Source organism: Plutella xylostella, chromosome 16 (genome assembly GCF_932276165.1).
Source record: "Plutella xylostella chromosome 16, ilPluXylo3.1, whole genome shotgun sequence".
Taxonomy (NCBI): Eukaryota; Metazoa; Arthropoda; class Insecta; order Lepidoptera; family Plutellidae; genus Plutella; species Plutella xylostella.
The window spans coordinates 9,215,191-9,227,781 of record NC_063996.1 but is presented as its reverse complement, the minus strand read 5'-3'; the positions used below and the strand labels follow the sequence as shown (position 1 = coordinate 9,227,781).

The 12,591-nt window shown below is 37.9% G+C and overlaps 1 protein-coding gene across 1 annotated transcript; it reads right to left on the bottom strand.

Moving 5' to 3' along the window:
- Positions 1–2,738: 2,738 nt before the first annotated feature.
- LOC125489736 lies at positions 2,739–9,553 on the bottom strand. Its single transcript, XM_048626588.1, has 3 exons — positions 9,419–9,553; positions 7,113–8,451; positions 2,739–2,818 (listed from the first exon to the last, which is right to left on the bottom strand). The coding sequence occupies exons 2-3, from the start codon at positions 8,440–8,442 to the stop codon at positions 2,739–2,741; spliced, it is 1,410 nt and encodes a 469-aa protein (XP_048482545.1). The 5' UTR covers positions 8,443–8,451; positions 9,419–9,553.
- Between the last annotated feature and the right edge of the window lie 3,038 nt (positions 9,554–12,591).

The following is a 12,591-nucleotide window of genomic DNA, read 5'->3' as shown; positions in this document are numbered from 1 at the left end:
AGAGGGACAAAACAGTATATTAGTTAAAACCTTTTGTAACTTTTCTATGAATAAGTGGGTAGCAATATTTCATCATCTGTGTACAGAATTCAAATATATTCTTGCAACTTTTACAAGGATCCTTTCAACAAAATTCTGTACAACGAATTTATGCTGTGGCATCTTTTGGCAAAGTATGTGGAATGGAAAATGCAATCAAGTAGAACAGCAGTTGCCGATACACTCGGGACCACTGAGGATGGCTGCAATAGTGTAGTGACGACTCTCGCACGGTATTAACGGGATCGACTGTAGCGACGTCGTAAAAACATACGACGCTCATATTGAACGCACGTCCGATGCGCTAGTGCTGTCCGTACACTGTCCTACAGTATTTTAATTTTAATTGTTGATAATAAGTAATAATGGTTGTGAGACCACAGAGTGTCATTGAAATATACTGAATCTCTGAGGAAAATAAGCTTTTATTCGTTAGACCGTAATAAGGAGATTAACGAACTGATAGCCATCAAAGACATGCAGTTCTAGGCTTGGTTACGATGCCATTGAGCAGTACAAACTGAAATAAGAAATAATAATAAATATAATAAATATGTGGGGACATCTCACACACGGCCATCCGACCCCAAGCTAGGCAGAACCTGTGTTATGGGTGTCGGACAGCTGATATATCTACACAATTACATAGATAGATAGATACTAAATATAAATATCAACACCCAAGACCCGAGAACAAATATCTGTGTTTAAACAAATATCTGCCCCAGCCGGGAATCGAACCCGGGACCTTCGGCTCAGTAGTCAGGGTCACTAACCACTAGGCCATTCGGCCGTCTAAAATAAATGTATGTGTGTTTACTGCATTTTTTTTTCAAGATTTGCATCATTTCAATTGTTTTGTATTTTTAGTTCAAATATGACACATCACTATGCAAAAGCAACTAAACGCCGTTGAACTATGGGCTCTATGAGCTCGGGAATAAAAGTTAATAATGGGCTTGTAAACGAGGCCGGCCCAGTGCTAGTTTAGTGTTATGTGAACGAGCGAGCGACAGTCTGCTGGCGGGACAAGTTATTTCAAAGCTTTTTTCTGATTTAGAAAAAAAATATACTTATACCTATGTAAAAAGTAGAATAATGACTACATTACATAAAAATACGGTATTTTAGATCTCATAATTTATTCTATAGTAAGTAAACATATCGTATTTAAAAGGCTCCATTCAATAGCGATCACGATGTTCCAGACAATATGAAATCACGCCTTTATTCCACTAATGTTAGTTTGAGGTGCCTCGAAGGAAATTAATTGAATTCGCTGCAAATTCTAAACAACTTTTCTTCTTACTACGACTTTTTAAATTAAGTACTATAACTTTTCTCTGACATCCTGTATAACATCAAACTGAACAGTTTGAACACCCTGTAGTGTATCGGCCCGGACCACCTGTCTGTTTGCTCAGCACTCGCCAGATCCGATTGTTTTTCTTACATCAACCCTGCGATAGTTAGTTTAGCATCCTGCTGTTGAATAATGGATCCTATCTGCTAGGAATAGTGATCTGTTCAGCCGGGCACGTTGCACTGGAGACTTGCCACGTGTAAGCGTAAAAGAGTTTTTGTTGTAGCTGCCAGAGGAAGGCAATGTGTGTGACTTAACATATTGAAATATAGCTATCTGACTTTATGAATTAGATACAATTATTTAACTAATTAATTTTAACTATCACATGCAGGAGCGGTCGGGACGTTAAGTGGGTCACGATAGGTCATCGGTAACTCATTCTAACATAGAAACATCAAATTTAATAAAATCTTTCAACTTAGTATTACATAATACATAATTTAAAATGTGCATCAAAATCATCTAGACTACGCGAGTGACTGAGTGCTTCTCGTGTTGATCACGTTTAGTGTCGTGTGCAGATGTGTGTGTGTGTGTGTGTGTGTGTGTGTGTGTGTGTGTCTCCGGCGCCGGATCACTGCGGGTCGCCGGGGAACTTGCAACAATCTGTTTTGCTAATATCGAGCGCGTACAGGCGACCACTTGTTTATGTACCCAGTTTGCTTTATTTTATCATATTAACTTTAAACGAATAATAAACACTCTTCACACTGATTACGTTTTATTTCTTCAAAACACATACAATTTTTGTAAGTATCACCTTGTCGTGCCGACACAGTACCACGATTACCACGAATGGCCGCCAATTCAAAATTAGTGTTGCTACACTTAACTTTTACAATTGCCGATATTAAAATGATTCGGATAACATTTAATAAATAATAATTTATAAAATACTAATAAAGTAACAAAACAGCATAAAATATCCTCCTGAAATTCAGATAAATAACAAATTATTATTGATATTGCTAACAGACGGCCGTCCTGTATTCGGAATGACCCTATTCCGGTTCGGCCATTCGAATGTGCAACTGTATGACCCCATACAAAATCTAAATTTAAATCATAATAAACATTCTATTCTATTCCCTGCGGGGGTGCAAAAATACCTGCACCTGGCTCTAACCATTATAATGCAAGTAATTGTTTAAATCAAATAAGTAATTCCATAACAGAGTTCATAAATTAAGTACCTATCGCTTACAAATTTCAATATTTACATTTGATTTGATAATTTGATCTACTCATAGGCAATAATCAACTATACAAAATTAATATAATTAGGTAAGTATGTGATTTTTTAGTAGGTAAATAATATCAGTGACACTACAGACTAGATTTCCACCGACACTTGTACATATATCTCGTTCTTCTGGAGTGTACTGCCACTGTCTGCTGCTGGTTGTGGGATTCCTGTAAGCAAAGAGTATTTTGTTAAGTATGACTATTAGGTGTTTGATAGGGGTAGATGCGTATTCAATATAATTTTAGTTCTTATTTTTTTTTTATAAGTTTTTTTTTGATTATATATATTTTTACGATTTATCAATTTACCAAGTATGTATAAAGTGTATATTACATAGTTATCATTCTGTGATCACCGCAAAATAATTATCGGTATGTCTCACAAGTTGTAAGGTCCTCAGTGATCACCGCAGCTAACGGCATATTTCACTTTAATTCAGGTACAAAATAATTTGATCACTGCATGTAAGCAGCATATCTCTTTTAAACATTAGATAATGAACAATATATTGCAGGAATGCAATATATCGGCATATCTTACAAGTTATACACAGTGATCACCGCAGCTGAACGGCATTTTTCACTTTTATTATTATTTAGATACAGATTAATTTGATCACCGCATATAAGCAGCATATTTCTTTCATAAAGATTTGATGAATGAGCACCGCAGGTAAATGCAGCATATTTCATTATCAATAAAGTACTAGAATATTGAATAACATGAAGCCACACACCTTTTTATTCCCTTCATAGGCCATCAAACAGTAGTAGGTACTCCATCAGCGGATCCATTGTGTTTGCTCGCCTGGGTCATCTAGTTATAGGAAGGTGGTGGGGACATAATTATAATAATACATAAAATACGATTTACAATAAATGCGCATGTAAAGGATGCAAGGAATGGAGGTTAGTTAGTATATGATATCACATCTATTATTATTAAATTTTAGCTCGAGCTGTCCGAGCTGCTGGGATCATTTTCGAGTACATTGTCATCAGGGGTGGTAAAAGTAATCCACTTTTTTTAAAGCGTCTGCAGAGTAAATACTTTTATATTTCCGTTTAGTGTGACCTTCGATGCTAGAGATCTCGTAGCGGTCATTTTTGAGAACAGCACTTATTTTAAAAGGTCCTCTAAACTTCGGAAGTAACTTTTTACTTTTGCCAGTTGCTGGAAGGTGGTGATTGGGGATCATAACCAGATCACCTAATTGAAATATCTTTGTCGGAGCCCTGTGGTTGTCGTAATGTTTTTTCATAGCCATCTGATTATTAGTTATATTATCTACAGCCTTGTCACGGATTTCATCCCTTGCTGTTTCTAGACCTTGTGTAGATATGTCGACGTTGCATGTCGAATCGGTAATATCTTGAATAGCATTCAAAATAGGGCCTTCGCTCGGATTGGTGGTTCTCCTTCCAAAGACAACATCTGATGGCGACATACCTGTGCTCTTGTTAAGAGTATTATTAAGGCTCCACTGTACTTTTTGAACGTGACTGTCCCATTCACGCTCGTCCATGCCATGGTTCGATGCCGCTAGAGATTCCAATATGGTCCTGTTATATCTCTCGATTTGACCATTTGCGCGTGGCGTGGCTACTGCATTCAATACATGTTTTGTTCCGATTGTCTGTATATATTTCTTAAATGTTGTAGAAGTGAAACTAGTTCCTCTGTCTGAGATTATTACTTTTGGACTTCCTATGACACTAAAGAGATCCTCAAGAATTTTGATGGTGGTTTTGCTTTTGACATTTTTCACTGGTTTTATAAATATGAATTTGCTAAAACCGTCTATGATGCCAAGTATGTATGTATTACCATTTTTACTTCGGACAAAGGGTCCCAAATGGTCCATATGAAGCGTGTGGAATGGAACATCTCCTTTTGGGATAGGGTGTAGGTAACCACTGGCTTTACTGGTTGAGGTTTTGTTGAAAGCACAGTTGAGACAGGCCGCCACATACTTGCGCACAAACCTATTCATCCTAGGAAACCAGTAATCCTGCTTCATTTTATCCAATGTCTTATCTATTGAGAAATGGCCTGCTTCATCGTGACAAATTTGGCATACCCGCCATCTGGCGCCATCAGGAACTACCCATTTTAGATCTTCACCTATCCTTCTATAAATTTTGTTGTCTTTAATAACATAATTATCTATTATATCTTGTATATCTTTACTGCCACTATCTAGAATAGATTTAATAAATTTCAATCTCATATCTGTCATTTGAACGGTCTGTAACCATTCTGTTGTGGATATGCTCATGACTTCAAATTCCCGTGTGTCTATTTGATCTTCATTACTAGTATTAGGGACGGGATTTCTGCTTAAGGCATCGACGTGACGCATGTTGTCTCCAGGCCTGTATTCCACGCTAAAATCGTATTCTTGTAAATGAAGCCACCATCTCGCAATACGAGGCACTAAATCTCTTTTAGTAAGGGTTGTCCTCAGGGCGTTGCAGTCAGTGTAGACTTTAAAAGGTATCCCTATTAGGTAGGTCCGGAACTTCCGTAATGATAAAACTACAGCAAGAGTCTCTAACTCATAAGAGTGTAGATACTCTTCTTCTTTGGCAGTTTGCTTGCTGTAATATGCAACTGGTTTTAATGGTGATCTTTCATCCGGTCGTTGTAACAGTATCCCGCCTACTCCTAGCTTGGAAGCGTCACAGTGAACCTCCGTCAAGTACTTGGGGTTATATAGTGCCAAGACAGGTCTTTCAACCAACTTCTCTTTAAATGTTTGGAAAGCTGACTCTTGTTCCTGGTCCCATCGCCACGTCACGTCAGATCTAGTTAAGACCGTGAGAGGCTTGGCTATAGTAGCAAAGCCAGGAATGAACCTACGAAAGAAACTGGCTAGGCCAACAAACTGTCTAACCTGGTGAACATTAGTAGGCTTCGGAAACGATGCAACAGCTTCTATTTTCTTACTTCCAGGGCGGAGTCCATCTGCAGATACCTCATACCCCAGATAATCTAAGTTTTTCTTAAAGAAGTAGCATTTAGTTATGTTGAGGGTTAAACCTGCACTAAGTAGTGATGATAAAATCTTCCGTAGCTTTAGCATGCCTTCATCAACAGATGATGCCGGTGATAACAAATCGTCCATGTAAGGAATGGCTAGGTCGTATCGGTCTTTTCCGAGTGCCTTATTTATCATGTGCTGAAATATGGCCGGTGCATTAACCAGACCGAACGGCATCCGTGCATATTCGTAGTGTCCGTCTGGCGTTACGAACGCAGTAAGGTGCCTGGAATCCTCTGCCATCGGTATCTGGTAGTATCCAGATTTAAGGTCCAGGCTGGTAAAATAAACTTTACCGCTCAGTCGGTCCAGTTGGTCATCTATTACCGGCATGGGGTAAGAGTCCTTTACCGTTTTCTTATTTAAAGCTCGGTAGTCCACACACAAACGATATTCATTGTTTTTCTTTTTGACCAATACTATTGGACTGGCGTACGACGAATCCGATTCTTGAATTATTTTGTTTTCCAGGAGCTCATTAACCATATCGCGAACGACCTCTCTTTCACTATAAGAAAGTCGATAAGGTTTATAAGCTACTGGGGAGTTATCCTGTAGCTGAATGTGCATTTCGCTAATATTGGTCGTTCCTAACTCACTCATGTCAAAAGAGAAACAATCTCTGAATTCGTTCAATAAATCTAAAAGTGCTTGTTTCTGCTCTTGCGTAACATCATCACCTATATTAAGCATTTCCAAAGATATGGGCGTTTTTGTAACTTTAGCCGTCGAAGGATCTGATAATGTCATTCTTCTGACTTCAAATTCGTTTGGAAGTTCGATTGGAGCCGATGTTTGAGTGGGCAAACGACAGCCCCTTGCTAATAGCCTATTCTTTTTAAGCACGATTTCTTTACCCGAAAAGCTTATTATTGGTATACATCCTAGTCCATCTTTAAAGAAATAAACCCCGGGTAATATCACTAACTCTTCATTTGGTTTGAAAGAAGTATTACCATGGGTACATATCCAGCCAGTGTAACCATCTTCACAAGTCACTGCTACTGAAAGAATGTCCTTAACGACAACGTTGTTTGAATTGTAGATTGGAGTTCTATTATTTTTAGGATTACTAGAATATAGTGTTAGACTGGAACTAGTTTTATACACAACAACTTCAGACATTTCAGTGACATTCTGTCCAATAAGCAGATCCGTGCTCAAATATTGGTCCGGGACCACATAGGCTTCTATGCGGGCCTCGATAAAATCAAGATTTATGTAAACCGATACTCTTCCAAGAGGTCGCATTGTTCCGTCAGCAAAACCTTTAATAAGTGGTAAATTGTCGTCTTGTATTTGTAAGTTTAGTTCTTTAACTATGCTATGTTTAATTAAAGTACATTGACTTCCAAAATCTACAAATCCAGTTTTTGATTTTCCGTTAACTTTTATTTCTTTATTGTAAATATATTCACTATCGCGCTTAGCAGTAATAAGTAGAACTTTTGTAGACTGACTAGAAACTTCGTCTGTACTAACCGTCTTATTGATGTCCGTATTAGGTTCACGCTTGCAGTGATCGGCAACATGCCCGATGCGATTACACTTAGTGCACTTCTGTGGCTCTTTGCGGCACCTAGGAGCAGTGTGACCTGGTTCCGAACAATTGTAACAAATTCGAGTGGCGTTATTAAAGTTATTATTCTTCGACATGTCATTATTTCTTGTAACAGCGGGTATTTTGGATGGTGCCGGCGTCCTTTTGACCTCCTTTTGGTACTTCATCGTAATATTACGCAAGTATCTTAGCAGCTTGTTAGGACTTTTGAAGTTTGCTCCCTGAGCATTAAGCTTGATGTTTGTGTCAAAGATTCCGTGTATTATGCAGTCAACCGCGTCTTTTCCCTTGATATTGCAGCGACTGACTAACTTTGCCTTGTCGTAGAAGTATTCTTCTAACGTTTCCTCTCTACGACTGCGTCGCGCCAGCATCTCTGATAGTTTGTCTGCGTAGTTACAGTTATCTGGAAAGGTTTGAAGCAGTTTGCGTTGCCATTCTTTCCATTTTAAATTGACTGAAGGCAAGCTTTCGTACCATGTACGGGCTAAACCGGCAAGCTTCGGTAACGCATGGAAAACTGTTTGTTTATCACTCCATTTATAGATTTCCGCGGTCTCGTTAACTTTTCTGAGCCAAGCTTTTGTTGACTGCATCTTCTGGCTTGGATCAAAAGTACTTATAACATCATGAGCGCCTACGTAAGTATTGCGACCATGTTTACCTAAAGCATCTATAAGTTTATCCATTACTGTATGATCTTTATCTCGGTTCGAGCCAGAACGTGGACTTCTCTTACGATTTCGCTTAGTTTTTGGGTGTTTGGTACTAGAGCGAGAACTATGAGTGCCATCGCTTGAAGTTGAACTGCTGGCAGTCGACGAAGAAGTCGAGTCTCTCTCGGAGCAACGCGTAGAGCAGCTAGTCGAAGTAGATGTCCTCCGTGTCCGCACTCGCGTCCTTCGAGATCGCCTTCTGTGTCCGGAACGGGAGCGGCTTCTACCTACACGTCTAGTCCCGCGATGGTGTTCAGTCCGCGAACGACGACGTCGGTATTTTCGTGTCCCTCTACGATCTCGTGATATGTTAGATCTAGATCTTGATCGTCTCCCCGGACCTATAGACTGACTATGATGACGCTTCTGACGCTTCTTCCTGAGAGGCGAGGTTGAGCTTGAGCCCGCTCTCTTCCTCTTCGTGGTTTGATCTACTATCTCAGGGGTACTTGCATCACGATCATCAGACATTTTGTTTTACTAAATGAGTATATTAAACAGGTACGCGAAATAATATAAGTTTAGTTGGATAAGGTTAGGGAAGAGAAGGAGTAGAAAATATAAATTAATTAAAGTAACAGTGATTAAATAATCATACGTTTATTAAAATTATCACAGCCGACCAATAAACAATAGTAGTAAAATCAAATAACAGTTCTATTCGTGAAGGTACTCGTCCGCTTGGACCAACATAATAAATAAAGATAATATGATCCGCATCCAAACTATTGTATAGCTAATTAAATAATGTTAAGTCCGTGTGATGAAATGACCGGTCCTAAAACCGTTCGAAGAATACGTATATAGGTAAGTATTTAGGTAGGTGTGTAAATACTACCACTTGGTCTCGAGCTCACTACCCTTGTGTTCGAAAACAACTCCATATTCGTTTCACCAACTCATCAAAACAACACAGCCATATAACCTACCTTATCATTCTGTACCTAGTACTTGTCCGTTTAATTTTAATTTGCCTTAAAATTGGCATTGACATCGTAATGTCTTTTATTAAGTTATTGTAGGTACGTACCAATGGTTCAAAATCAAATCACTTATTATTATTTACTTACTTTATGAGAACACAAGTGCGGTAGGTAATTATTACTACCACAGTTCACTTTGTGTTCAAGCATTCAATATGAAGTCAACAAATCGGGCTTGATATCATCCTCGGCGAATAAGTTGTGGAATGTACAAACCAACATTGGTAGCTATTTACCTACAAGCGATGTACCCGTCTTTGTAAAGTGGGTAGTTGTACTGTACTTACTACGGTAAATTGGAGGATTTTGCTGTAGTAAATATACTGCTACTTGTAATTTAGTACCATAGATCACAAGTCCAGGGATTCGCCGGGTTTATAAAGCATTGATTGTAAGAATATGATCATAATAATATAGGTAAATAATGGTAGAAAATTTTCAATAACATGTTTAAAATCACTCACCGGTGGGCAGATTCTATCCGAAACTTCTGAAATATTAACTTTAAACGAATAATAAACACTCTTCACACTGATTACGTTTTATTTCTTCAAAACACATACAATTTTTGTAAGTATCACCTTGTCGTGCCGACACAGTACCACGATTACCACGAATGGCCGCCAATTCAAAATTAGTGTTGCTACACTTAACTTTTACAATTGCCGATATTAAAATGATTCGGATAACATTTAATAAATAATAATTTATAAAATACTAATAAAGTAACAAAACAGCATAAAATATCCTCCTGAAATTCAGATAAATAACAAATTATTATTGATATTGCTAACAATCATTACATATGAATTAACGAATATTTGTCAGAATTTAAAAAAGAATATGTTTCTTAATAAGTAGGTATAATAAAAATTAATTCTATTTATAAGATAACATCACGCAAATAAAAGCTCACTGTAAAAGTTATAATATACAATACAACAGACCTAGGAACACATTACGTCCTTCTAATAAGTAAGCCCACAATACAGAAGAGGGATTCTAGGAACCCTTTAAATTTTGGCAGGTAGGTAAACATAAATCTCCGCTCGTAAAATGATTAAGTACCTATCTAATATTTTTTGTTAGTAGAGTTTAGTTAGTGCAAGGTCCTGTGGCCGCCTGTACCGGTCTAGTAGGCGACTCACAACACTCTCGAGCCGGCGGGCAAGGGCTTATTGCAAAATCATACAACACAACTTCGACAACCGCTCTTTGTCGACGAAAAACTCTATAAAACCGGCCAAGTGCGAGTCGGGCTCGCGCACAAAGGGTTCCGTAGCAGCAAAATTACAGTTAAATCAACCTATCTCAAAAACTATAAGAGATACTTTGATCAAACCAAAAATCGTTGAAAGAATTAATTAGCATGCATCACCTCTATTTTTTTTAGAATTTTATACCCCGTAGTTATAAAAATAGAGGGGGGGGGACATACTTTTTACGACTTTGAGAGCTGATATCTCAAAAACCGTTCACTTTATGAAAAATGTTTTTTAGAAAACTTTATATCATTTTAAAAGACCTTTCCATTGATACCCCACACGGGTATGTACATCGAAAAAAAAAATTTCATCCCTCAGTTACATGTATGGGGGGCCCCACCCCCAATTCTTTTTTTTACTATTTAGTGTCATATTTTTGTAGCGGTTCATACAACACATATTCCCATCAAATTTCATCACTGTAGTACTTATAGTTTCCGAGTAAATCGGCTGTGACAGACGGACAGACGGACAGACGGACATGACGAAACTATAAGGGTTCCGTTTTTGCCATTTTGGCTACGGAACCCTAAAAAGGATCCCGATGGAACCTTGTGCGACTCACAGTGCCCAGTTCCGAAGTTTCAGCCTTTATTTACATAAATGCCGTGTGTTTGCTTCTGCCGTGGTTTCATTACGTTCTGTTTTGTCAAGAAAATGTGCGGTAAAAATAAACTGGAAATGTAAATTTGAAATTGTATTAAAGCGACTATGTTTTCAAGGAAATAGACGTTTTCGTTTATAATGAGAATTTCAGATTTCGCTTCCTGTCCGCAAATAAACATGAATAAATATAAACCTAGTTGAGTCTGCGTACTACTCCATTTCATTCAACGACGGGAAATGTAGCAAGATATACAATGATGTTGAAGATTACAATCGTTTCTAGCTTTGTGATACGTAATATAATATCTATCTACTACAAGCATAAAGCTGCGAATAAAAGTTGTGCGTAATCCCATTTAAGATGAAACTTGTACTTCTTTCAAAATAAAATTTATGTAGCAGCAATCAAATAAATATAAACTATCTTCAGTTATGATTACTTATATGCCTACCATCTATAATGCAGAATAGCAGTGTTCATTAAATTTAACTGGTTTTTTTTTTACGCAAACACACATAAGTGGCTTATATTCGCTCTGCCAAAAACGAAACCGCATAAAACTTTTTTCATACACAGCTGAAATTCATGAAGTCAAACACACCTGCGACCGCTGCCGCTGCCGCACACCTAGCTTTCATAAATTACAGTCATGTTTTGTCCTTACATTCTTAGGTTGTCGGTACAAACACCCTTGCTGGACTAGCAGTAATGAGCCAATCAAATTATTTGCCAGTCGCTGACTGCTGCCCAGAGCGCATATGACGTATCAAATTTTTTTTGATATGCCATTTGGTTATGCCCTTTTCATGCACTACGTTTTGTATAAAAATACATAGGTAGGTAAATAAGATTGATCTCAGGATCTTGTGCCAACATCCCAGGATCAAAAGTCACTATCTATTGCATAGTCAATAGAATCCTTTCATAAAGAAATCGCGGACGGTATATCTTTAATAAAATTCCTTAGAAACTTTTTTGCTCGTGACATCGTAGTTCAAGAAAGCGAAGTTCCCCGTCGGACCGGCGGTGGGCCCGGAATGTTTTAAAAAGTTGTCCGCATTAGCATCCCTGCCGGGGCCAACCGGCCAGTCCCCGCGTTCCCACCACCATACAAATTCAAATTGAGAACCGAATTTCAAACGAACTGCAAATAACAAGATGGCTGCCAAATCGCTTTTGTTTTTACGAGCCTGCGTAATGTAGAATGTCATACATTATGTATTTATTACCGTTCGCTTCCCTTATGTGTAACGTGTAGTGCACATAATTGTGTTCTCTACTAAATAGGACATTTATTGTAAGTATATGGTATAAAATAATCGACTTGATGTAAACGTGCGAATTATAAAGTATTCCCTACCATTAAATTGGACCTTTGTTCTATGTATACATTTACCATACAAAATTTCATAGAGATAGACGCCCATTTTGTCATAATTTAAGGTTTCATAAAGACATTCGTGAAAAGACTTTGTTGAAGTACCTAGGTAATCTTCTATTAATATCAAAATTGAGCCATGAATTTATGTAAGTGGGTAATATAAAATTCTCCATCGCCAATCCCTTTCCTTAAGTGAGGGCTTTATACACTTCCTTTGATTCTTTAATCTGGAGGAAGAGAGGTTCTTAATGTCATTGTCAAAATGTAGCAGTCTATTTGCCCCCACTGTTCCGTTCATGTCTTAAGGCGATTTGCTTGATCCTTCAAGGTTTGCTAAGACTCAAGAATAAATAACACGACGAAAATAGGAAACTTTCGAACCTT

What these genes read in the sequence shown, in the direction of transcription:
- LOC125489736 (XM_048626588.1), bottom strand. Translation starts at nt 8,442, where the DNA reads ATGTCTGATGATCGTGATGCAAGTACCCCTGAGATAGTAGATCAAACC. An exon ending in TATTACTGCTAAGCGCGATA is followed by an intron (nt 2,819 to 7,112) that starts GTGAATATATTT and finishes CTTTGCTTACAG; the next exon opens with GAATCCCACAACCAGCAGCA.